This window comes from Embiotoca jacksoni, unplaced genomic scaffold (genome assembly GCF_022577435.1).
Source record: "Embiotoca jacksoni isolate LCO1_2020_lvr unplaced genomic scaffold, fEmbJac1.0.p SCAF_101, whole genome shotgun sequence".
In the NCBI taxonomy this organism is placed as follows: Eukaryota; Metazoa; Chordata; class Actinopteri; family Embiotocidae; genus Embiotoca; species Embiotoca jacksoni.
In genome coordinates this window covers 422,362-448,214 of record NW_027185232.1, presented here as the reverse complement: position 1 = coordinate 448,214, position 25,853 = coordinate 422,362, and the positions used below count along the sequence as shown (strand labels likewise).

General features: G+C 39.8%; 1 protein-coding gene across 1 annotated transcript in view; it reads right to left on the bottom strand.

The window, feature by feature from the left end:
- kcnk3a (potassium channel, subfamily K, member 3a) overlaps positions 1-18,194 on the bottom strand; it is a 29,959-nt gene extending 11,765 nt beyond the window's left edge. Inside the window, exon 1 of the mRNA XM_069174040.1 lies at positions 17,846-18,194. Within this exon, the coding sequence (XP_069030141.1) occupies positions 17,846-18,128 (283 nt within the window). The 5' untranslated portion in view covers positions 18,129-18,194. The remainder of the gene's footprint in view (positions 1-17,845) is intronic.
- Positions 18,195-25,853: the final 7,659 nt, after the last annotated feature.

Below are 25,853 nucleotides of genomic sequence, written 5' to 3'. Positions count from 1 at the left end.
CTCAAATTAAAAGGTTAATGGGTAAAAAACAAAAACATCCTGCACCTCAAAATAGTAGTTGAACAAATGCATGTTTGAACTGTGAAGGCTATCAGACCAAAACTGTGGGGAAGCACAGGCCTGCAGTTCTCATAATTAGTCTCAGGTGTCACTGCTGGTGACGGTGGCGAGGATGACGAGGGTAATTTTCAGTGGAATATATAAAGAGCAGAGACACACTTACATCTAGGCTAGGAACGGGGCCAAGTGTGAAGCAGCAGATGATTGCTAAAATTCACACACTATTAATTGCCTTTGATCCCTTTTATGCTCCAAACAGTGTTTTGTGTTTCTCGCATGGTACAGAGGAAACGTGCCAGAGAACATAACCAACATTATATGGTTGTTAAACATGACACACTGGAGGGGGCATCTCTGGTCCAGCATGTGGGAAATTGCATTAGAAAATAGTGTTATTAAGAACAAAACATACAGTATGTGACAAGCCTGTTTTAATTACATGAGGCCATTTCACATTTAGTTTGGGATTTCTGGTCACTTGGACAGCAGTAATGTTTTATTCAGTTGAACACTCTTTATAAAAATAGCTGCTGCTCATCTTGCTATGTTGTTCCTCTGTTTCTTTCCCCTCACTCTCACATCTACTTTCTTTGCAGTTGTGACTTTTTCCACTCTCCTCTCTCTTTCTGACCCCTCAGCCGTTAATTCAAAGAGTCGTATGTGCTCTGTGTCTGCAGCCTGTACCTGCCTCTGTCACCTGAATCCAGGGATGTATGCGTGCACGCTCTGCCCCCCGTTCAACTCCTTCAGCTGCTCTCACGGAGCAGATGCTGTCCTAAACTGACATGTGGTGGAGGAGGGAGGGAGGGAGGGAGGGCAGAGTCTGGCACACAGCACACAAAGATCAGTTTACCCAGCAAAAGAAAAACAATATGGAAAAAAACCTGGATTAAATGAGAGGACAGAGGAACACAGTCCCACTGATAAGCATCTGTGCCTGGTTACACAAAGAATTTTAATTTAGAAATATAATCTGTGTGTACATGTCAGGATACTGTATATCCTTCTGTTGTTGTTGTTGTTTTTTATCCAAACTACTCAGTAATATTTTTAGCAAAGAAATACATGTTTGGGTTGAAGACGAAAGTTTGACCCGTAATTGGTTCATGTAACAAGAAGCTGCAGCACGATGCCAAAGACATTTCAGAGTGTATTTAGAAACACTGTCACACGTATCTTTTCCTCCACAATTCCTTACAATTAAAAGACAGCAAAAATGTTTATACAAATTTATACTTGATCAGATTTGACAAGATGGTGAGACCTCTTCTCTGGGCTTTGCTGTCATTGGCTGCTCATGTTTTAGACTTGGAAAAAAACGGGAACGTAAAAGCCTCAAGCTTCTGTTTTACACCTGCAGTCTCCCCCTTTTTACCTGTGAGAGTAATTACAAAAACACTATTGATGCGTGCTTACATCATCGGATCTACCGCAGCCTACTCCATCGCCACGGCTGGAACACGGCAGAAGGATAGTTTTGAGCGTCAGCACCACCGCGGATCTCACCATCGTCATCTCACTTTCCAAATTTGATCCATTCAGTCCAATAACACTTGGAAAGTCTGGAATAGCCTCGTGAATGAATTTGTTTCTATTTCCATACAAATTAGCGTTAGACTGAACCTAAAGGTTACTGGTTCAGCCGGCCAAAGTCCCTGGTGAGATTCATCCAGTCAGCATGGGAATACCACAGCAGATATTTGGAGACTCTATATATCTGAGAAGACAGAGAGATTTATCTGATTGTGATAGGCTTATTCAGCATTATGTGAACGCGTTTGGCATGGGCTTGAATGTAATAGACGTTCAGTTACATGTAAAAGTAGGTCTCTATAACCTTAAGTAATACATTTGTAAATCACCATTAAATGCTCATGATGACATTAGAGCAGGGGTGTCAAACTCATTTTAGTGAAGGGGCCACATACGGCCCACTTTGATCTCAAGTGGGCCAGACCAGTAAAATCATAGCATAATAACGCAGACATAACAACAATATTTCTCTCTGTTTAAATCATTGGTGAAGGTTTTTGGATGATAAACCCTGTTTTAAGGTCTTTCTACAATAAACTGGAAACATAAAGACCAAAAACTCAGACATCAGCCCACTGTTTATCTGCCCCGGCTCTCCTCTGCAGATTCCCTCGCAGCGAGCTGCTGCCTCCGGAGCAGACGTCGCATTTACGCTGTTTTTGAAGCAATTACTGGATCGATTAAAAAAATTACAAAACGTTTGTACTCGTAAACCTCCATATTCTCAGAGAAATGCAATTTATGTCTTTCTGTAATTTTCACACTTCGCAAAGTCATCCGGCGGGCCGAGCTGGACCCCCTGGCGGGCCGGATCCAGCCCGCGGGCCGTATGTTTGACACCCCTGCATTAGAGATAACAGATGTTTTGGCTGGAAACTCAGCTTATATGTGGGGATTTACATTGTGGTGAATTACCAGATGTAGCTAGAAACTTGGCTAACTAGCTAAGACAAGTCTCTTTACAAAAGGGATGTTGCAACTCATCGATAGCTGATCTCTTGTTTAAGAACATGTAGAAACTTTCACTCCACACACGCAAGTCCTGGATCAATTGAGACAATTTTATCTTCGAAGCTACATGTTTGACTGGGTTCGAACAGCGTTATGTAAAATGCTAGAGAAAAGGAGGCTCATCTAAATTGTCAGAAATTTGTGGGTGTCCTTCTTTTGTCCTTTGATAATCTGAACAGTTTGAGACATTTTTAAAAAGGAATTTGAAGATATTTACAAACACAAGCCCATGTGAGAGAATGTGTGGGTGCTTTACAACACATCAGCCCTCTGACAAAGACAGGAGTGTGTGTGGAAAGACAGGAGTGTGTGTGGAAAGACAGGAGTGTGTGTGGCCCTCTGACAACGACAGGAGTGTGTGTGGCCCTCTGACAACGACAGGAGTGTGTGTGGCCCTCTGACAACGGCTCTTTACTGGAGACACAAGTGCCCATCAACATCCCGACTGAGCTGTCTGACTGGGCTCATTGCAACATTGTGAAGGTATCATATGTCATGTCATGTGATGCAAGAGACTAATGCTGGCACCTGGCTTAATGACTAGAGGCAATTAAATCAAGTAATGGATCTCATTAGGGTGTTATATGAACCCCAAACTGCATGACCTGCTGCCCCCGATCCTCCTCAGCACTGAAAAGATGTTTTGTTGTTTTATCTTTTGATTATTTTTCCGTCATAAAACCGACAGATGAATCTGAACAAAATAGCAAAGAACAAAGGCTATTTGGCTTAATGCTGTTTCATAAGAGAGTCGTGCTGTCATTCACAGCATGCATTCATGCCTCGATTGAGATGGCTGGAAAAGCTGCGCAGCTAAACAATAAAAATAATGGGGGCACAAACGTCTTTAATAGCAACACGTTTTCTTTTCCAGTGCAGTTTGTCAGATTTTCTGTGCTTCCTCTGCATTTTGTTAAACTTTTTAAATGATGTGATACAATAACATAGAGGCACATTCACTGCCAGTTTCACAGTTTTTTGGGCACCTTTAAGCTCACAGTTTCAGTTAGTGTTCATCCCTGTTGAAGCGACCTTGAATCCCTGGCTGCTATTTATTCCGCCTCTCAGCCAACATGCACACAACACATGCAATACATGTGGACACATTCCTCATCAAATCATTTCGAGTGGAATAACTTTGTGAAAACTATGACAAAATGACCATCCAGTTTTGGCTGTCTGGTCTCCGTGTCACCTTGGTGAGGTAACCATTGCCTCGGGGTGCCCATATGGCTGCAGCAGACAGACAGGGAGCTCCACCTCCGCTCAATCTGCAGGTTCACCTTACAAGACCTGGATCACACAATATCTGCAAATCCATCCGTCGCATTTATTCTAACCTACTTGGAGAACTGGACTAATGACATTTACAGCTTTAGCATAATCAGGATTTTAGGATATTTAACTTTTCCATTTACGTCTGAGGCAACAAAGTGCTCGTTATCATTATCGATCTTTAGTTTCGGGGAAATATTTGTTAAGAAGCTACTTTTGTTTTAAAGGACGTCTTGACTTTCTGCCATTAATTCGTTTTTCTGATGCAGAAAACTCAGTCACCACAGTTTTTGTTAAAGCCTGATATTCATATTCAGTCATACTGCCCCAGTGATATACAAGGTTACATTATGGGAAAATTTGCCTTATATCAATTTAACAAAGTAAAAGATAGTGCTGAAACTCATCTTGCTGCACCCACAGCAGCTGTTTGTGAGACAGTCCTTCCAATGAAATAAAAGTTGTCTGTGCAAACATCTTATTACGACCTGTAGTTATGATTCATTGTGAAAAGTTCCTTGAGTAGCTGTATTAGTTAAAAAAGGAGCAACCTCGGAAATAAGGAAATGTAGGTATACATCCACAAAGTCTGTGCAAGGAGGAGGTCGGGGTGGGTGGATGGGTTGACAAAACCTTGGACTTGACAGGAGGAAGCCGGTACCAGTTTCCCATTTCAAACTAAAGGTCAACATTTCTTTTAACCACGACCCAAACCACACGTTTATTATTGTAAACATTATGACGACTGTTCTGTACACCTAAACATAACCGAGACATTTTTGTGCCTTAACCTATCCAAATAGTTTTTACATATGTGTGAATTGTACTCAGCGTTTAGGGACAAACGACCTGTCTGACTGTTCAGGTTGGAGAATGTTTAAATTGGGGGACTTGTGATTATTATTGCTTTGTATCTTGAATGCTGAATTTCTGTTGTCCATGCAGCAGTTTTGAATGCAAGATAAATCGGCCATGGTAGCTTTTCAGAACAGTAAAATGTGTCCTCAAAATTGAATGTTAATGGATCAATGTTCACATCGGCCTTGACTGAAATTCATTCACAGGTCTGTTTATGGTGACAATGCTCATTTAGTTTCTGTCTTATTGGGCAAAAAAGTACAGTCATATCCAATGCTGGCATATTTTCAGGGATTGTAATATAGTAATATAACAAACACGAGAAAACCTATCTCACTACTTGCTATAAATAATACAGTGTTGTTGTTGGTGTTATTATCACAGCCTGCTTTCAATATATCTTTGACCAATCAGATTGCCTCATTTCCCACAGGCGTAAATTGGCACAAACACTTGTTTTCCACCACCACACATCAGCATGTGGAGGAGGAGCAGACACAACATCACCAGTGACAGCTGTGATATTCAGATGATTTCTGAGAAAATAGGTTAGTAGCTTGTCGTTGTAGCCCAAGGTTCTCACAAGAGCCTTTTTTTTGGATGGATATTAAATGTGTAGTCATAAGCTTGTGCTCCGATCGCAGCCCTCAGGGGTAAACACGTTTCACCTATCACTGTTATTGTTATTATCATTACACCCCAGTGTGTGACAGTCCACCTCATCCAGGTTGGCTTGTTCAGAGATTAAACAGATGCTGGAAACAAATTGGAAAACAAATTCCCCTTGGAGACAGTATATGAACCGGGAGAGCTGCAGCCGCTTGGCGCTGTTGGACCGAATCATTCCATTGCTCGGAGCCAGTTGGAGTAGCGTAAAGCTAAAAAACACCCGGGTTACCAAAGCATCCAGCACAATCCCCCATGTCTGGATATAGAGAAGGTCGGAGCCGTCAGGAGCCAGTGAGTTGTGAGAAACTCACTTCAGGCTATTATGATAAGGATGAGGACGAAAGCCCTCTTTCCCTCTGTGAATTATTAACTTCTTACCTCTCACTTCAGTGTTTAGATGCTTCGTACACTGTTGAGTAGCCTACTACACATGATGTGGAGAGATGCCACATGTATGCACAGAGGCAGAACAGCGACGGCTGCTGAGGCTCCACCAGCTCTGGGTGCTGGAGGAGACAGCTCAGTGCTTTGGGCAGATAATCAGCACTCAGCTGGTCGGCATACCCCACCTCCCGCGCCCCCCCACCCCCTCTAACACCACCACCAATTTTTCAGGGAAGTGTGTGTGAGCGCTGCGTTTTATGACAATGTGTGTGCTCCTCGGGTAGAATTTCTCTCATGTGATCGTGTGACTAGCGTTTTATGGCAGTAAAGGCTTTTAGGGCTCACAATGGAGTCTACAAAAGACTTTAACTGTAACTTTGTGTTCTGGAGATATATTGGTTTTTTAATATGCAAGGATAAATATTACTTCACATTATATTAATTTGATTTCTTGATTAAATTGACTTTAGTGCAATGAGCTGTTTTGTGTGCGTTGCGCTATTTATACATGTATATACTAGATCTCATTGCTCTCTGTTCAGAAACTCTTATGTTTATTAATCAGGGTAAATAGTGCAAACACAGCACACACATACCGGTGAGCCCATAATGAGCTTCTTGGTAAAAATGTCCCATCAGAATTAATTTCTCGAAGAAATAAATGCAGATAATTTGCAGCTGAGGGTTGTCTATAATATTCTGTCTCTTAAGGATCGTTGCCGAAAAGTGTCGAGAGGCTTTTGTCGCTGCCATCTCCCACATTTCTGCACAATTTGCTAAACACAATATACTGTAAGTCGTTTCAGGCAGTTCATACAAATTGGCTTGCATGGATTTTTGAGATAAATGCTCTCGTAGCCTATTGGCTGCAGCAGCCTGGACAACAGGGGCATTATTGTTTCATAAAGGCTAAATGTTGGGAGGCCATATTGTTGAATTCATGTGTTTGATTATTGACCTGTGCTGCCACATCTGACTGACAACGATAGTTGAATCAGAGCCTCGAAGTCCTCCATGTAGACCTCATATTTGAAGACATACTGTATTTGTCCTGTTGTGCTGTGTTAGAAAAATTACTCAGAGGCTTGGTTCAAAATCAAACATATCGGACATTTATTCTTGCAAGAAGGAGCAAATACATGCACCCTCAAAGAGAGGTGTCCAGCAGTCCTCCCCCCAGCAGTCCTCCCCCCAGCAGCCCTCCCCCCAGCAGTCCTCCCCCCAGCAGTCCTCCCCCCAGCAGTGCTCCCCCCAGCAGTCCTCCCCCCAGCAGCCCTCCCCCCAGCAGCCCTCCCCCCAGCAGTCCTCCCCCCAGCAGCCCTCCCCCCAGCAGTGCTCCCTGTCACTCCTCCGTAGGGCAGCTTTTATACAGTTGACAAACAGTTGACAGTCACCCCCAATTCCTTTGTATCTGCTTTCGTATGGTAATACAGAGTTGGTTGTAGGTCACAAGATAAGGACACCGGGGAGTCGTCAATTAGATGCGGAAGGTAAAACAAAAAGGAATCACTTGCAAATAAGAGAGAAAACAAAAGAGACTTTTCGGAGCCACAATGCAAACAAGAGGAAGAGACAAATATTTTCTTTCCATCATGCTGGAAAGGAATTCAGAAGCTCAAAGTCTCCCATTACGAGTGTAAGAAACAAAAGGAAGAACTCGTCATCATAATGTGCCTGTGAATGTGCAATGAATGTCTTTGTAATGCCATGTATGCAGCAGTGTCTTCTGTTTTGTCAGTTCACTGTAAGTTAATGGTCAACGCAAATCTATAGTTACAATCATGTCAAATCATCTTCAGCAAGTCCTTAAATTAAACAATGAAACGCATGCTGCTTTTTCACTGTATGGGACAGCTCGAGTGGACTCAACTCTACTCGGTTTTGTTGGCAGCTACTTTTCTGACAGTACCTCCTCAGTGTAGCTGGTCGTCATAGACATGAAACTATTGTGACATCTTCAATGATACACACACTCTCTGGATACTTTCGTAGCCTTTTTACCAGCATCGTTCCAGGAGTCACATCCCGACTGTCTGCACAAGTTTCCAATACCTTTCCTTTTCAGGTCACAAGAGGAGAAACACAGTGACACAGCTTTATTCAAGAGACAGGACCGGGATGGTTTTAACATGCAGTCAGTCTACTCTGCACAGAGGCTCACATTACATGTCTTATTTTTCTTTTTGCCTCAGTCAATTGGCTCTAATTGCCTCTGATCAAGGATCAAGGTTTTAATGAAAGTTTAGTCTGAGATTGCTGCTTTTCACATTCCTACACAGAAATATACACTGTGAAAACAATCATTCCAGCTTGCAGTATTACCCATTATTAACGGATAAATCTTCTTATTGTGAACAAAGCACATTAATATTCCAAAACCAACAATGAATCCATCAAACTAACAAAGACTGGCTGAGTATCCAAAGATGTGCCACAGAGCTTCTTAGCTGTCCAAACACAATTTCAAACTCCTCAGTGGACCACAGCGTTGCACTGGCTGACATTTTACTTCATGAACACACTCTGTTCTTTCATATGCAATATGGGCTCATGAGGCCACCAAATATGTATTGATTTGCTGCAGTAGAACAAATGTGCCATTTTGTCATGTTTGAGTCACGTTCGTTGAATGCTACAGTGCACAAATGTTTTAGTTACTTCACCTTTTTTATTTAATAAAAAAAAAAATAGAAAAGATCAAACTGCAACTAAGAGATGAATGTTATGCAGGAGAAAATAAGCCTAATGTCCAGACAAATGTAGCAGATCATGTGATTCATTTGAAAAAATATTATCAACTTCTCAGATTAACTAAAATAATGTTGCTATTTTTGTAATCAAACTAATTTAGTCATATTCTCCAAAACAAAAATACCAAATACACCAATAAACATTTAGTTATAAGCTTTAAGACAAAAGTAGGAAGTAAGGGTAACACACTGGGTTTTGAATAAAAAGCATAAGTCTACGAATACTTTATCTAAATATTAACTGAAACAGTTTATTTCCTTTACACAGCTACAGTGTCGATGGAGTTTTAACACATATTTCGTGTCTGAAGCGTAGGGACACATCTCAGTTAATCTCAAATTTCCACTGGAAGGATTATGACATTAATCGAGCGGCTCTGGCCCGCCCTCACTAAAAGCTCTGGGTTGTGAAAGAGGCCCATAATTTAATATTGCAGGACATGAGATTACAGGCATTCTTCCATTCAGAGAAAAAAAAATAGAGAAGAGAGTTCCCATTTCTGATCAAATAAACCTCAAAGTAGTCAGTTTGCCACGGTACAGCCGAGGCTTTCCATGTTGTGTCCTGTGTTGTAGAGAATCGGTAGGAAACTTCAAGTCACAGAGATTTAAATCTCACTACTGTACTATTTTATTTGGTTTAGCTCCAGTCAGCTCCCGCTGGATGATGAAGATTAACAAATACAACGTCATGTTATGTTTAGTGAGTCAGGCAGGCACTCAACTTTCCATCGAGGCAGCGGAGCGCTAAGCAGGCGCACAATAGGTAAACATTCGCTGGTCATGTGAACGAAGCAGCAGCAGCAATGAGAGTCGCTTCTATCAACTTTCTCAGACGTTGCTCCCTCAGATCCAGAACAGCGACAGGCTCTCTCAGCCAACAATAACTGCTGATGTTTCAACATCTCTCTCTGTAGACTCAGTTTATTTCTACAGCTCAGTGTAAAGGTTTGATTCTGGGTCACCGGTGTTAAAAATATGAGCTTTATTGTGTTAAAGATACATTACTGTATCTTCAATTAAACAGACTAAGTGATGGAAGAGCTGAACATATACAGAAGATCCATTAGAGCCCTTTGACATTAGGATTTGGATTTGTTTGCTTTGTGTCAGATTATTTACACTGTTGAGTTATGGACTGAAGTTTTTACCGTCCTCTGTGGCACTACACTATTTACTCTCTTCAATAACTTCAATACAATAACTATGGTTGGATTGCTTAATGCCTCTTCATTGCTTTTTGCGATGCCACGTCTTTCAATCGAATTCACTATGATGCAGCATATTGTACGCAAATGTCAGCAAGTGAGAAGAGACTGCTACAAGACACAGATAATGATTCTTACATCATGTTAGTTAACTCGACCAAAGATCCCAAAACAGATAAAGTAAGTGTAAACTGGCAACTGTCTCCTAAAGAATTGGGACAGCGGGTTGTGTGTGTGTGTGTGTGTGTGTGTGTGTGTGTGTGTGTGTGTGTGTGTGTGTGTGTGTGTGGAGGGGAGGGGGGGGGGGTTGGCAAAAACATTTGTGCTCCACAACATTATGCTAATTTTACACAACCTGAGAATGTTTTTGCCTCGCTTGAAGTGCTCACAGCTCAAAGATGTACCAGGCGTGAAGAGTTGAGATTTGACTTCATATCATTTTAAACGTTTGGGAACACTGTCCGAAACAGCAGCAATGACTTCTGAAGAGCTGCCACCTACACAGATGCTTTTATCTGAGGATATTTCTCCTACTTTTGTGTTGATACCTCATTAAATAACCTTTCCTCTGCCCTGACCTCTGTGTCCTCTCCAGCTACACACTTATAGCTGTCATTTTTCCTCTTTTTTTTTTTTTTTTTTTTTTGAGTTTGTGATTTTTCTGAAACCTCAGTGACACAGAGCTGGGCGATTCAAACAAAGAGAGCTTAGTCATCTCCTCAGCTCTTCAGTGAAAGCCCTGTGGCAGCACTGGCTCAAAGATGCTGAGTCCAATGCTCTTTCTTAATTAAAACATTGCTAACATGCACGTATATGTCGTATGCGGTGTGACCTGGGACCTTTGGGACCTTGACACTTGTGTAATTCACAGAAATACATTGACATCAGTTGTAGAAAGAGTATTGTGCCTTTTCCTTCCTATGTCACATTACATCTCAGTGTGTGTCCATGGTGGGTTTGGATGGCAGAGCCTCCCTGCAGAGTGCAACACTGGGTTATGCGGGGTAAGTCACTGTTTTGGGGCGTTTTCTATGCAAGCAGCAGGAAGAGTTACAGTTACCTTATCTCCCAAATCACTCAAAACTCGCAGCCACTCCACAGCAGGCCCAGGATCAATTCACCACCAATTCAATTAAACTGTAAGCCGAAACTGCTCTGCTTAATTAGAACCGGTTTTGTCTCCTTTGATTGAAGGTGTGCTCTGAAGAAGTTTTACTATTTTTTTAACAAGTTCACAAAACGAGGTTTGAGAAATGACACTCAAAGACTAAAGCCAATGTTCAAGACATACATTTTATACATATCTGTAAATGTTAGTACTTAACAAAGTTTATCTGTTTGTTCTATAATCACACTCGACTTTTCATGGTTGTTTCTGCTCACAGTATGTAACGTTAAGGAAAGATTGTGGTCTTGGTTAAATATTAAAAAACTGTTACCTGAAGCCTGAAAAGGATGAATTTACTTTGTCAACATTCAATCGAAACAAAACTCCTTCTCTAACATCAACAAACTGCTTTTATTACCTAAATCAAACAAGGCGCTTGACTCCAGATTGCAATCCAGAATCTCTGGTGTTTTCTGGAGTACTGCATGTTACACACGAAATGCGTTTGCATTAAAACTTTAAATTTGTGCTTAAAAATAAATATGAATGAAAATGAATGTTGCACAAACATTTCGACACTTTACTGAAGTAGAAAAGTTGTTGTATCGACAAAAACAAAATGTTACAAACTGCAATGGAAACAGACTCAATAAAAACTGACGGACCTGGAGCATGTAGCTTAAAGGCCAGTTCATGGTTTTCATGTTGAACATTTTTTCCCGTCCGGGGTGCAGTGTCATCTTGCTGTCAATGGGTTGCCATCATGTTTGTCAGTGCACATGTGTGGAATGTGTCTCTGTATCGCTGGTTTTAGTTTTGAAAGAAGTGTGCATGTATGCTTTTATTATTTTAAATCTGCAGTTGTCTGTGGATGCAGATGCAAAAACCATGTATTAGCCAATTCACTGAAATGACACTGTGGCAGAAGAAAACATCAGATCTGTGTGGAGTGATGAGGAGACTATAACCTTCCTCAACTGAATGTACGACACTAACATTTACTCCACATTCCCATCCTGTTTTCCACACAGCTTTTGTTTGGTTGAGGTTTATGTAATGTTGTTTTGCCTTCTTCTTCTGAAGTGGTTTATTGGCACCCAGCTGGAAAATTAACACCACAAGCTGTTTATCTTGATGCACTCAACTCCGAACATTTGCACAAAGTAGATGGAAATGCACATTATGTGCATTTTATTTTATTTTTTGTTGATTTTCTGGATATTCTGTTAAAATCGACCTTAATTATTGCATATCAAACACCAAATAAACACACAGACATGACATTTCATCACATCTTTGGAAAAATAAATTAACATAATTTCTAGGAGACAACACTGAACTGAAGAGCATTGTTGTTTTCTACAGTATTTGTATAGAGAAGTAAAAATGTTTTTAGATGTTTATTGCCAAAAACTAAAAAACATAGTTATTCTTTTATCATCCTAAAACAAAAAGCACTTTTACCATTTAGAAAAACTCAATAAATGGCTCTTGATCCTCTCACTGCTAATGTCAGTGTTGCACCACATACGTTGATGGACTTTGAATTGTCGCAAGACTTATTGTAGATGTATATTTACTAGTGTTGTCACTTTGTTTTTGATCTTTTCAGTCTCCCGTGCTCTCCTCTGAGAAGAGCTGAAGTATCCGTCTCCATCTGTCTGGTGATGATGGGGGGCCTATGAGGAATAGCTGGTAAAAGTTATATTCTTGCGCACTCAACCACTTACTGCGCTAACCTCTTAAGCTCACTGAATAATAATGATGATCATACTAATGTAAGTAATTACCATTAATAATTCAGGATGTGCCCTCACATGTAATTACGCAACAGTTGAAAATGGATTCAAGCCTGCTGCCGAATCAAAGTCGGTGTCAGCGATGAAAATAGAAAAATTATCAGGTGTTTTTTTTCACTGTCAGTCCACATATAGAAACATGAGATAGACTGACTCATAGAGGAGCTTCATGCCGGCTCTTTTTCAGGAGCAGCCTGCATTATATTCATCCACTAATGTGGTTACAGACTTGGTGGCTGACCAGGACATCAACAACTGGTGGACTGGTGGTGACAGAGCAACTAAACCAGAGCTAGAAGGCCTTCAGCTCCATTCGAGACACTTTTTATTGGGATGGAGGAGCGTTTTCTGCAAACAAACCAGCGGATTCTCCTCACCAGTCGGTGGCTTCAACCCTGCCTGGGTGTTATCTCTGGATTATAGCGACTCATATAGATTGAATGTCTCAGACACATCTGTATTCTGTTTCTCTCCTTGACAGATCACAGATTCATAGACTTCAGACGATGAGCTACTCCATCAAAACAATGAGCTCACATCTGCTGAATCAACAAGAGGCAGACGGCCAAATGATCTTTGTACAACAGCTATTTAACAAGAGGTGATTCACAAATATAAAAATTACAAAAACATGTTTTTTTAGGGAGTGTTATGCTAACTGCAACCATATGTTGAGTTTAAAGACTTCAATTAGTTCTGCTTCAGGTTCAGTCTCTGACTCAGATTAGAAATTATTCAGATAGACAAAATGCATTTCTTTTGCAAGAGTAGTTTTCTGCAAATTTTAATAACTGGATATGCTGAAAGGGTCCTCAGTATAAACCAAATCCAAATCTCTAAATGTGCCGGGTGTATCTCAAAGAATTATCCTTCTAAAACATTAAACTGTGGGCGACATGAAGCCGATAAATTATAAAATCAAATGTTTTTTACTTGAATTACTGTGATTATTGCAATAATGCTTTCACAGAAAATAAATAAAGTTCCATCAGCTTATATTTATATAAATTGTAACTTATAACCACAGAAGCAGTGATAAAACTGGTGCTAAACATTGTGTAACTTAAACAATCTGCAGCAGCAAGTCTCCTCAAAGTCCACAGGCAGCTTGTGTCAGCATCAGTCAAGTCGTGTCGAGTGTATTTATATATATTTTGAACTATAAATGTACTCATAGCCTCGAGGGGAGAACATGATTCAGTCAATCACCACCAGCACTGCTCAAAACTTTGTCACGCAGGTGAGTTTGCAGCACTATTTAAGGCTGCACATGCTTCTATTTATACGGCTGTCAGTTAGTTTGGTAACATGTAAAAGCCAAGTAGGTTAGAGAAGGTGATGGTGACCTGAATTTATTTCATATCAAACCACCAACAACAACAGTAGGAAGTACTTAACTGTGTGTATTTTGGAGCAGCGCTGATCGGAACTGTGTACATAAAAGTATTTTTACATTGACAGAGATACGACTGTTAAAATTTTAAATGTACTTTTTAAATGCTATGAGAACCGTGTGTGTGTGTGTGTGTGTGTGTGTGTGTGTGTGTGTGTGTGTGTGTGTGTGTGTGTGTGTGTGTAATTTGAGTGAACAGACCCTTTCATTTAGCTTGTGTAAACATACTGTGATATGATATTGCTTACACAAAGACGAGTGTACTTTTAGCCATCCTGTGTTAAAAAAACACAACCATCTGCCCATGAAGAACAACACGACTGCTTCACATGTTCCTGTCCTTGCATCAGATGTCAAACAGCCCATCAGATAACACACACGCAGAGGATTTGAGACATGTCTATAACTATGATGTTTTCATGTTGCGTATTTGTCCTTTACGTGGTCAAGACGACATTGAACTGCAGCGGGGGCGGTGCACACACTGACGTGGCAGGGGCAAGATGTTCACCCCCTGGAGGCAGGTGAGGGTAGAGGGAGGATGAGTGTGTCACAGAGACCCCCGAACCTCAGACTTTTATCACACCCCGTCCCCAAACGTGCGGAGGAGCTCCCCAGTTACCCGCCATCGTGAGAGCACTTTCTTGCTAAAAGCTCATTTATTTTCCACATGTGGTGTGTCTCACGTCACTCTAATCTTTTCCCCGCAGTTGGTGAATAAATGGACACCCTGCCCTCCGCCTCCCCTTTCCTCTGTGGAAAGTGATGACTGATTACTGATTGCAGCTTCTCCTCCCTTCTTCACTTATGTTAAATTATTAGTAAAGCATGCCAGGGCCAGATCTTGTCATGTGTTGGCTGTTCTCCACATGCAGCTGCGCCGTTTAGTAAAGCCGGAATTGAAGTATATATTTATTCATAGCTTTCCAGGATATGAATTGTTTAAAAAAAAAAAATCAACAGCCTGCGTGTTATATACGATATGGATTTCAAAATAGCCATGTTAGGACTGACTCATTTCCTCTTTTACTCTTGTTAAAGAGCTGCTTGAAGCTGCCTCTGGTCCTTGGGGGGTGTCCTGTGTTGGAGCTGAGTGTCTCGAAGCCTCATTTCTAAAATGACTTTAATTATAATTTCAAAGAATATGTCAGGAAATGAGAAGTTAACGTCTATTTTTATTCTTTTAGCTTTACAAATGAGGTGTTTCACCCTCGTATTATGGCTCAGAATTTGTTCGTTATTGTAAGTCATGGCTGCGTGATATTGTGTGTACACTACAGTATCTGCAGTGTTAATGTTGTGTGCCAGGAGTCCAGTGGAACAGCATGGCTCTGGTGTTGTCATGAATACTTAATGGCAGGCTAAAATGCCAATCACTGTGTTTGTAGCAGGCTCGAGGCTCACAATTACAGAATGCGGTTACAGACACCCGGGGTTGGGTTAGCGTGCAATTAGTTGCCTGCACATGATAGGGTTACAAGTCACAGGTCACTACTGACAACTGCCCGGTCACTAAATACAGGTAAGAAGCCTCAGATAGGAGTGGAAGATAAGGACGGCTTCTAAACAGATGAAAAGAAATGATAAAGGGAGATTGTGTCATTTAAAGGAGGAAATAACAAACTCTCCCTTCAACAAATGAAAATATGAATTTATAAGCAATTAAACAAACACCACAACCACAGTTAATGGCTTAAATTGAATACAGCTATTATTTGATTGAACATTTTACTTGCACATATTCAGACTGAAACTGTGTTCTTGGTATAATAATAAATGTTTTGGTCAATATTTTTGAATGGCCTTCACCACTCGGGGGTAAAAAGCAAACATAAAAGTGATGACTAATGTTATGAATCTAAAGCTTTCTGTGCTCCTGCTACACCGTATTTCAGCATGTCACTGTGTTTGTGAAGCAGCTGATATGAGGGACTCTTAAGGCAAATTCAATGTGGTTTTCTTTGTTAATTACCACTTGTGGCACACAGAGGCTGCTGTGAGCAGATGTTTCATAATGTTACTTATAATCTGCAGCAAAAAATGTTTGCAACTTTGATGAAAATGACATACAATCTTAACTTATAAATAAACAATAGCTTATTTACACATCCAGTAGTTACAGGACAACATTGTCAATTTGAGTTTGATAACCACCTGACAAGTATAAGTTGAATTATTCATTATTATCTTTGAGCTCTGCTTTTGGTCTCTACCAACCCCTGAGAGAAATATTTGGCTTTTCAGCTGCTAAATGACCCACTATCTTCATCAGCTTGCCACTAACAGTGTTTGTTTATTGTTTGTTGCTGAATAGCTCCTGTACATTAGCATTTATAGAGTTTTTTTTTTTGTTTTTTTTTATTGAAAACAACTACCTGCTGGAGCCAAAAACAACATGAGAGCGGTGAAAGTGATCACATGGTAAAGTTGAGCCTGGACAGCTGAGCATTGAGCTGAAGGGAGCTGCAGATTTTGGGTGATGATTCTCCGTTTGTACTGACAGATTGTTTTTTTACATTGCTATTTTTTACACAATAAGCTATTGATTATAGTTCTTTTAAATATGATAGTAGGGGTATAAATCTGGCATCAGACAAGACTTTTTTTTATCCATTCCTTTAAAACAAAATTCAGTGAATCCTTTTATTTTCGTTTCATTTTTCTGAAATTTAAAATATCAGAAGTTAAACTTGGACTTGTTGTTGCAAGCAGACTGTTATGCAAAGACTGAATTTGGGCTGATAGTAAATAACTAAAGCAAACAGGGTAATTTTTTAGGACATGTGCATTAAAGTGAGCAAAGAGCTGCCAGCCTTGTGGTGTTTTGGAGCAGGAATAATGAGAAAGAGCACAAGAGAGGAGGCAAATGAATGTCTCATAACTTATTAAGGTTTCATAAGTTTCCTTGAGCATCATTTCTTATAATAACCTTCAATTATAAACAGGAGAGTTTTATAGTTGGAGAGAAGCTTTTCTCTAAAAGGCCCTAGCTTGCTTGCTGCAAATCTGACTTTAAAGCAACCATATTCAATGAAAATGTCTCCTCACTGCTCGGCCTTAGGAAGCTACCACCAACACTAATGCTGACATGAAAGCCTCATGGCTGTATGTATGTGGTGTTCAATTCTGCCCTCAGGTAAGCTTATCACATTCATACTTCTAACCTCTTATATGATATAACCACTAGTTGGCGTTATATTAAGTTAAACAGGCCTTTAGGGTTAGCAGGTTTTTACTGTTATATGGGATGTTTTCTTCATGCTTAAAGGCAGGATCTTAATTGTAATGCAGTATTTTTTATATAACATTATTTCATCTTTTGTTCTATGTAGATATGAATAGGCTACTTTCTCTGCCACTGAATTTTCTTACAAGTGTATCATATGATACACCTGTTGCACATATGTTTATGACATTTTATAGTCTTATTTCCTCCCTCTGTGCTATCATTAATTATTGTAGCATATTGTGTTTAAGTACCTACAAGAAACCTTTTATGTCTCCAACTGCAGTGGACAGTAAGGACATTTACTCAGCCCCTGCAAAGAAATGTGGCACTTTACTTCACTGTTTTTACTTCACTACAATCCAGAGAGAATAATTAATAACTGTAGTTTTCACTCTATTTGACAGTTATTTCTTTGCTACTCAAAATTTTGCACACATAATGTAAACTTATACACGTAGAGCTTTGTTTTTGCAACAAAGCATTATATGAATTCGTTCATTCAACTTTTTCGCCGGAGTTCAATACGAATCCGAGTTTTCCACAGAGGGTGTCAGGGCTGCTCTCTTACCTATGGTCGTGATCACAGTGATGGCGAAGTAAAAGGAGCCGGCGAATTTCCACTGCACCCCGGCTTTGTGCGGCTTCAGCTGCAGCACCACCTTCTCCAGTGCGTCAAAGTCCTCCGTGGACAAGTTGAAAGTCCTGAGCAGGTCCACTTTCTTCAGGTGCAGCTCCATCCGCTCGGTCGTCTCCTGCTGAGACTCCAGCGCGTCGAAGATCGCCGCGCCGACGATTAGGTAGGTGAAGGTGCAGATGATGAGGGCGAGGGTCCGCACGTTTTGCCTCTTCATGGTGGTGCGGTGTGTGTTAGGGGGCCAGGCGGAGCGTCAGTGTGGGTCTGGAGGACGGGGAGCTCGGCTGGCTCATGGCTGTGCTGCTCTGACTGAGCAGAGCTCTCTGATTACTTTATGAGCTGAGGAGCTGTTCATTCAGCACCACCCTTCCCTCCCTCCCCCACAACAGGAATCCTCCCCCTTCATGCACCCACCCCCAATTCTCTCTCTCTCTCTCTCTCTCTCTCTCTCTCTCTCTCTCTCTCTCTCTCTCTCTCTCTGTTCCTGAGATTTTACTTTTCAACATTTTAAGGCATCTCAGAGTCTGTGGACTAAGTGTGAACTCTACATTATATATGAACAAAATGTTAACAACTTTTAACAAAGCAAAGATAGCCCCAGCGTTGGAAAATATTTTACTTTTACGCAGTAAAATCTTACCAAGACCTACACATTTCATACTCGTGTTTTACTTTTTGGTTTTTTTCAGGCCTCTTTCCACAAATCACTTATATTTTTGATTCAGTGTTCGAGTTGTAAAAGAAAAGTCCCAGTACTCCCTATATTTACATGTTGGTGTGTGTATTGAATGGTATCAGCAAATCATTACAAGGTTTCTGAAATTCTAAAGTGAATAAAAATATGCTTAGAAATATTGCTGATGTTCACAACATAGATTTATGTAATCCAAAACAACAAGTTTTAGAGTAACAAGACAAGGTCAAAATGTATATGGCTGGGCTGTGCGATATAAGAGGGCTTTTAATTTGAAATTTGAAAACAGGAAGTCATGGCATTTTCCCAAACAATGGTAACGCCAGCTGTTTTCTCACCTAAACTCAAAGAATTACGATGTTTTCTGAGTTAAAATAGACAATCTTCTCTGTCATAAATAAAATAATAAACACGTTGAATGGAACAGTCATGGTTAAAAGTAACGTTGGTTTTAATCGGAAACGAGTGGGTGTCTCCTGTGTTCAATTCCAATGTTTTGTTAACCTATCTATCCACCCCGAGGTCCTCCCGACACAAACTTTTACCTCTGTATACGCCTCTTCAGTTTCTCTTTGGTATCCATCATAATTACTGCGACCTGTAGAGGACAATGTTCCAAGGAAACTTTAATTGAAAATGGTAAATAAGCTCTAAGCCTTCATAAAAAATATATATATATTTCAATGTACTGCAATTCCACAGAACATGACCAAAAAAGTGTCACATACAAACAAGTTTAGGTCAATTTTTGTATGAATATAACACAAAATTCCTGTGAGACTAAATGGACAACAGAAGCTTTGTTTTGGTGACCACTGACCTGCTTCAGCAGTGTAGCTGGGGGTAGAAAAACAACAACCTTTTTCATTCACACTCACTGCTGTGAATCTGAATAAAACCCCAAAATATCTGTCTCTATCTATGACCGATGCTTTCAACATGTCTCGCTACAAAATGTCTAGCAGTTAGTCTGGCTTCCCCCGTACAGCAACACAATACCAGAAGCTTCTTTTCAAACTTGAGAGTAAATAACTTTCATAGGAAACTTTCCAGCCTTGTTAAATTATTGTGTGTTTACACTGACAAGCAATTTAGCTACAAGAGGTGTGACAAGTGAATTTACTGTGTCTGAAGCCAAAACAGAAACACATGATGATGATGATGATGATGACGTAAAGAGACAAAATGTCAAGTGAAAGTCTATCTGGCGCCAAATTTTCATGACCTCAGAGTCACTAGTTTCCAGTAAGTGGTTCCCTGATGTGTTGCACGCCAGTAGGAAATGGAGAAACTGTGAACAACACTCAGAAGCTGTTAAAGCAATCCTGATCAGATTTCATTGCTTTTAATCAATTAATTATTAAAGATTTTTTCCTCACAAACAAAAGCTTTCATTTGAACAAATTACATTTTTAAAGGGTTTTTACTGAAACTGAACCACTGGGCAATGCAATGCTTTTATTTTATGACTTATTTATGACTTCCATTTGAATGTGAGGTTAGCTGTTTATTCCCCAAAGTGCCACAACTGAGAAATTACACACAGCTCGTCTGAAACCATCAACAATGTGTCTATAATTGTACATCCACCGATCTGTGACAGACGTTGACATCGGCACTGCACCTCACTGCCTCTATCGTTGACTGATAGATCCCGGCCAATCTTAAGTTCCACACTGTGAGCGAGACCAAAAATAGCTCTGGCTTCAATAAACAGGTCAGTCAAGTCAACCGTGACTGAGCCTGCATAAATCCTCTCTTCACAAACTGAAGTGCTGCGAGCCTCGGCCGATCAATATGTCAATTAATCCATGACACTTTGATCAAAACGGTGGCCTTTTAAAAAAAAGTTTGCATTGAAAGAGAACTAATATGACTAATGACATAAACAAGTTTTATTTGAGATAAATTATTGTATTCGAAGTTGTATATTTAGTATAGTGTGGTATATTTGAAAAATCATGTATGAGAGATTGTTACAGAAATATAAATGTCCATTGTCTTAATCAAAATACGAAATAGATAAATTTGTTATTATTTGTATTACTGAGTCATAAAGCCCCAAAAAAAGAATAAGTAAACAATACACTGATTGTTGTTTAATTATCTAAAAGAAAATCTCATGACAAGACATAAACCAACAATATTACAGTACTTTCTTACTTCCCCATCCTGTCCATGGCTCTCAGCTCGAAGCCCAGCAGTGCATATTAAAAATACATAAATCACCAATTACTGGTCACAAGTTTAGTTTTTAACAAGACTGAGTATTTTTGTAATTAACTTTTTAACTTGAAACAAAATTAGCCAATAAATTCATGTCCCGAATTTGTAACTTTACAAAGCACCATTCTCAGTTCAATTGTTCCCATTGTTCGCATGTACTTCGCGCGTTACTGAAGACTCCACTAGTGGGCACACCAGAGAGCTAAGGATATAATAGAACTTTTGGATTTGATTGATGTAAAAAATAAACATGGAAACATTATTGCATTATTTTGTGGAAAATGGTCTCAATGGCTCATTGAATAATAAAATTACTTATATAGCTCATGCGTCTGATGACTGGGGGACAAAACACCCTATCGGCACCTTTCCCACTTCGTTTTTCCAGAAAGGACGTAAATGGTCTCATACTTGTTTCCATCTATTTTGACAGGCTTCCATGTCAACTTCTTAAATGGGACTGATCTCATGCCAGATATTCTGACAAACAAATGTTTCACTGTGCAGCTGCATTTCAAAACATCCCACCTGTGTCGTCACTACTTTCGTGCCTACTGACCCTGTCACATCCCCATGCTGCCTCCGCACTGCCCCTGTGATTCATGTGCGTATTGCAGCTTGCGGTGGCGTCACGATAATTTCTGTACAACCAACACTTGAAATAAACGCAGAATACACGAGGCAACCATCATGTGCACGTAAACACGTGGTTAAAAGTATATCTCCGACCTTAATGTGACAAGCTGACTGACCAACAAAAACTGTTTTCATGGTGCTCTGTTGTGTTGGTGTTATTTATTTCTCAGGTTGTCTCTGGGTCATTATCTGAAATAAGAGAATCGGTCTCAGCTGTGGAGTTGTGCAGACCCGCAGGGTTTAAGCTGGAGGCCGATCAGCGCTCCCTGTTTCCTCCACTGTGTAATCACCAATACATTCTCTTGAGTCCGAGCACTTCCTGCAGCCACTGACCCATCAGACAAAATTTTCCGGTGGCAGGTTCTGACCTCCAGCAGTTTAAGCAGGGGATCGAGCCTGAACCCTCATTACTGCGATTTTGGAGAGGCTGCAAAGTCCACACTGAAGTCAGAGCTTTTCTTTGAACCTCAAGGGTGTTCAGAATGGAAACCTCCAAAAAGTACACTGCTGTAGTTCCCAATGGCAAGTACCCACCGAGGAAAACTGGTAAATAAGTTAGACATGGATTTTAAAGTTGTTTTATTTATGCTCTGGTGCTTTAAAGTATGTGTCTAAAAAATAAATATCAGTTTTTAATGACTCAGCTGTAGAGGGAATCTCCAGGCTGCACACTGTAAATACTGTTATACTGCTAATTGGCATTTACTAATTGCTAAAGTAAGTCAGTCAAATAAACAGAAGAAAACAGCTGATATTATGAGACATACTGTGTTTGCCGTGCCTTTCTAATCTGTGATTTACCTGCGACTCATCTCATCTCACTCGAACAGGCTTTCAGTTTGATGACATACTCTTTAAAATGTGTCCTCTGTAGGTACTCTCATAATATACACAACCTACGTTTTAATGTGCACCAAACACTGGGGTATGACCAGCACTACGTTTTCTAGCGTTTGATTGATAAATAAACAGAGGATGAACTTTATAAAAAACATGGCCATATTTACCTGCTCAGCAGCCCCAGGACAAAAACTTCCCTCCCCAAGTCTTTGTGCATTACATGTCCTGTCAGTTCAGTGTTTTTCAGCTTGACAGCCCAACGTTCATACAGCAATTCGAACTTAATGTCCACTTCCTTCACTGTTCTGACTCATTTAATAATATCATACAGCACTTGTCAGCAGATTATAACAGAAGTAAACGCAATCTGCTGTTGAGAACCATGTAATTCAGTGAAAAACTCATAATAGTGAAATCATTTTTTGAAAGAGTTTTAAAATTATGTTCAATAATATAATAATGATAATAGAATTATTTAAATGAGAACAAAGAATTTTATTATTTTCCTGCATAAATTCAGTGAAAATAGATAGGATCATCCAGAAATATTCAATACAAAACAAGTTTGTTCTTCTCTGTAGACTAATAGAAGTCTAATAGAAGACTAATAGAAGTCCATCGTTTTAAACTGTCACCGACTATTGATGGATGACATGATCTTTACCATTCACCAATTCTCAGTGCACTCGCTGTCGTACTTCATCGGCAAACTGAAAAACTCAGAAGTAAAAGAAAAATCCATATCTCTTGGAGAAATAATGTACATTGATTCCCAGGTAACCCAGGCAAAAATAACTCCAGCTGTGTTCCCAATTTATATGCACATCCACACACACATATGTCAAGTCCTACACACACACACACACACGCACGCACACAAACACACACATACACAGACACACATCTCCATGTTAGCTTTTGTACTCTTTGGCAGGGCTCGGGGTGTATAAGGCTGACTAAACTTTACTGGAGAACACATTATATAATGCCATGATACGAGGACATCATTAAGGCAATGCCAGGGAGACTGGACCCATCCTACCCCACCTCCTCCATCCCTACCCTAAAAGCATTCTAGGAGGGGTGCCCTTCAGCTGCCTACATCTCATTACATGAGGTTCAACGTGGCCTGCAGCCTCGCGCTGACATTCAATTAGAGGCTTTCATTTTCCCATCATTTGCTCTGCCTCTGTGACTCTGCCGCCGCTCCTGCTGTCATTTGCTAATTATTCCAAACATCCCTCCAATTAGAGGTGATTCTGTTTGTTATCCTCGACACCCCAGTGAGGTGTAATACACCTGCGTTGAGCTACGGGATCAAAGGATGTCAAGTGATGAAAATAAATACAGCAAATAAGCGGCTGGTCAGATGGTTGTGGTAAATCTGTGCCTCTGACCTGTAGGACATTTTGTAAAGGTTGAGCTGTGACACTGACTAATGAAGGGTCAAACCTTAACTAATTATCCATGAAATTAACGATTTTAAGAATTGATTAATTCATCTGAGAGAACTTTTTTTTTTTTCAAATTCGGTAGTTCATTGACAATTGCAGATTTTATTCTAAAACTAAAAGAACACTTTATTAGGAAAGACATGTCCAAAGAGTACACTGTGGATTTTAAGGTGGGATTTTTTTTTTGGTCAGGAGCTGCTGCTATAACATTTTTATTTGCATCCATTCTCCAGCCTCTTCCTCAACACTGTTCTCAAAAAGTAATGAATCATAGTAAGCATTCTGTCTTTTTCACTTTTCTTCATTTCATAATTTTTCAAATCTATTGATAAACCTTGGACATCTCCAATACTTTCTTACCTGACTTACCTGACCTATGATTCACATTAAAATATACATATGAACTGTTACTTTTTTATCCACACATGTGGTAAAACATGACAAATGAACACTTATTTTCTAGTATTGATAGATGCATCAATTATTTTCTTAAAAGTTGTATTCGTGTAGTCTGTTTGTTGGTCTTTTCAAGCCAATTTACGCTTCATAAGGTGAAGCAATATTAAAGAAAGAAATCAACAATTTCTGATGAGGAAACACGAGTAGGGAAAACGTTTTTCCTCCTTTTGTTTGATCAACTGTCTAAACCTCAAAGATAATCAGTTTATTTTCAAATAAGGCAAAGACAAGCAGTTACTGACACAACTGAGAAACTAGAAGTGCAGAATATTTGGCAACTTTGTATACAAAAATTACCTTCACTGTTAACGGATAATGAAAATAGTTTTTATCAACATCCACCATTCCTCTGCTGCTGTAAGAATACATGTGGTTTACATGCAGTTACAACATCTATGTTTACTTGCACACGGTCCTGTCACCGTCTGTCTAAGCCGCTGCCTCTCATAACAAGTCATCCTTGCTGCCTCCATTATCACCATTCACTCTAATGAAACCTGTCACATGTCTGTTGTGATATTACGTAACACTTGTCTCTCTATGTGAACACTTCAGTTGTAATTACTCACCCTGTCACCAGCTTTTTTCCCTATAGATACTCAAAAACATTGACAGCGTGACCCTTATTGAACTTAAGGTGAGAAAGGTCCCGTATCTGCTCTGAGTTGTTCATTTGGCTGAAAATGGATCGATTACATATTAGGGATACATTTATATATTGTGCACAAACGAGCACCCTAGGAGCACTTCAGGAAATGTGGGGGATAAAGAAATGCTAAATTTAACTTATTTTATTATGCAGTCAGATATAATTAATAGCAATCAGCATGTTGATAGATATTTCTTGCCTTTTTTTAAATCTAGATGCAATGGAATATACACCTATTTATGTGTATAATTGTGTTGGAAATTCAAATTAACAAGCAATTTCTTCATGATGTCATCTGAAAGGTTAAATCTGACAATACCATTATCTTTTATTAATTTCCCCCTAATTAAATTCTTCACTGTTGTAGTCTGGATGTCAGTTTCAAAACATTGCTCTTAAGATTGTCTGCCTTCAGATTTCAAGGCCAATTTAGCTCAATTTAATCAGAGAAAACAATAAGTTGTAACCTTTCCACCATTTCCAAAGGTACTCTGAGGTTTCAGCTTTCTTCCTCCTGAAATATTGATTGATATTAACGATTAGGAGAGTAAACGTGGGGTTCTTGCTGCAGCTCGGTGTCCCCTCAGGCAGCACGTCTGACAAACGGGAATGAGACACTTAACTGTTCCTTATATTTTCAGCAGGTCTTCCACGGACAGGACATATACTGTCTGTCTGTCTGTCTGTCTGTCTGTCTGGCAGAGTGTCTTCCAGGCCCTTTTACTTCACTCTAAAATTGTAAAAACTGCTTATCCTTCTTCAGATGCTGTGCTGGCTCAGACACTTATGGTCAAGAGGTTACGACTATAATTTATGTATCTATCAGTGTTGAGAATTTAGATTGATTGAAGTAATTAAAGACATTTTCCTTGATTAATGATGTACTTAAAAAGATCAAGAACCCCTGATTTAAATGATTTACTTCAGCGTGAAATATATCCTCAATTCATCTTTCTTTTGTCCACGGAGAACATACACATGCGG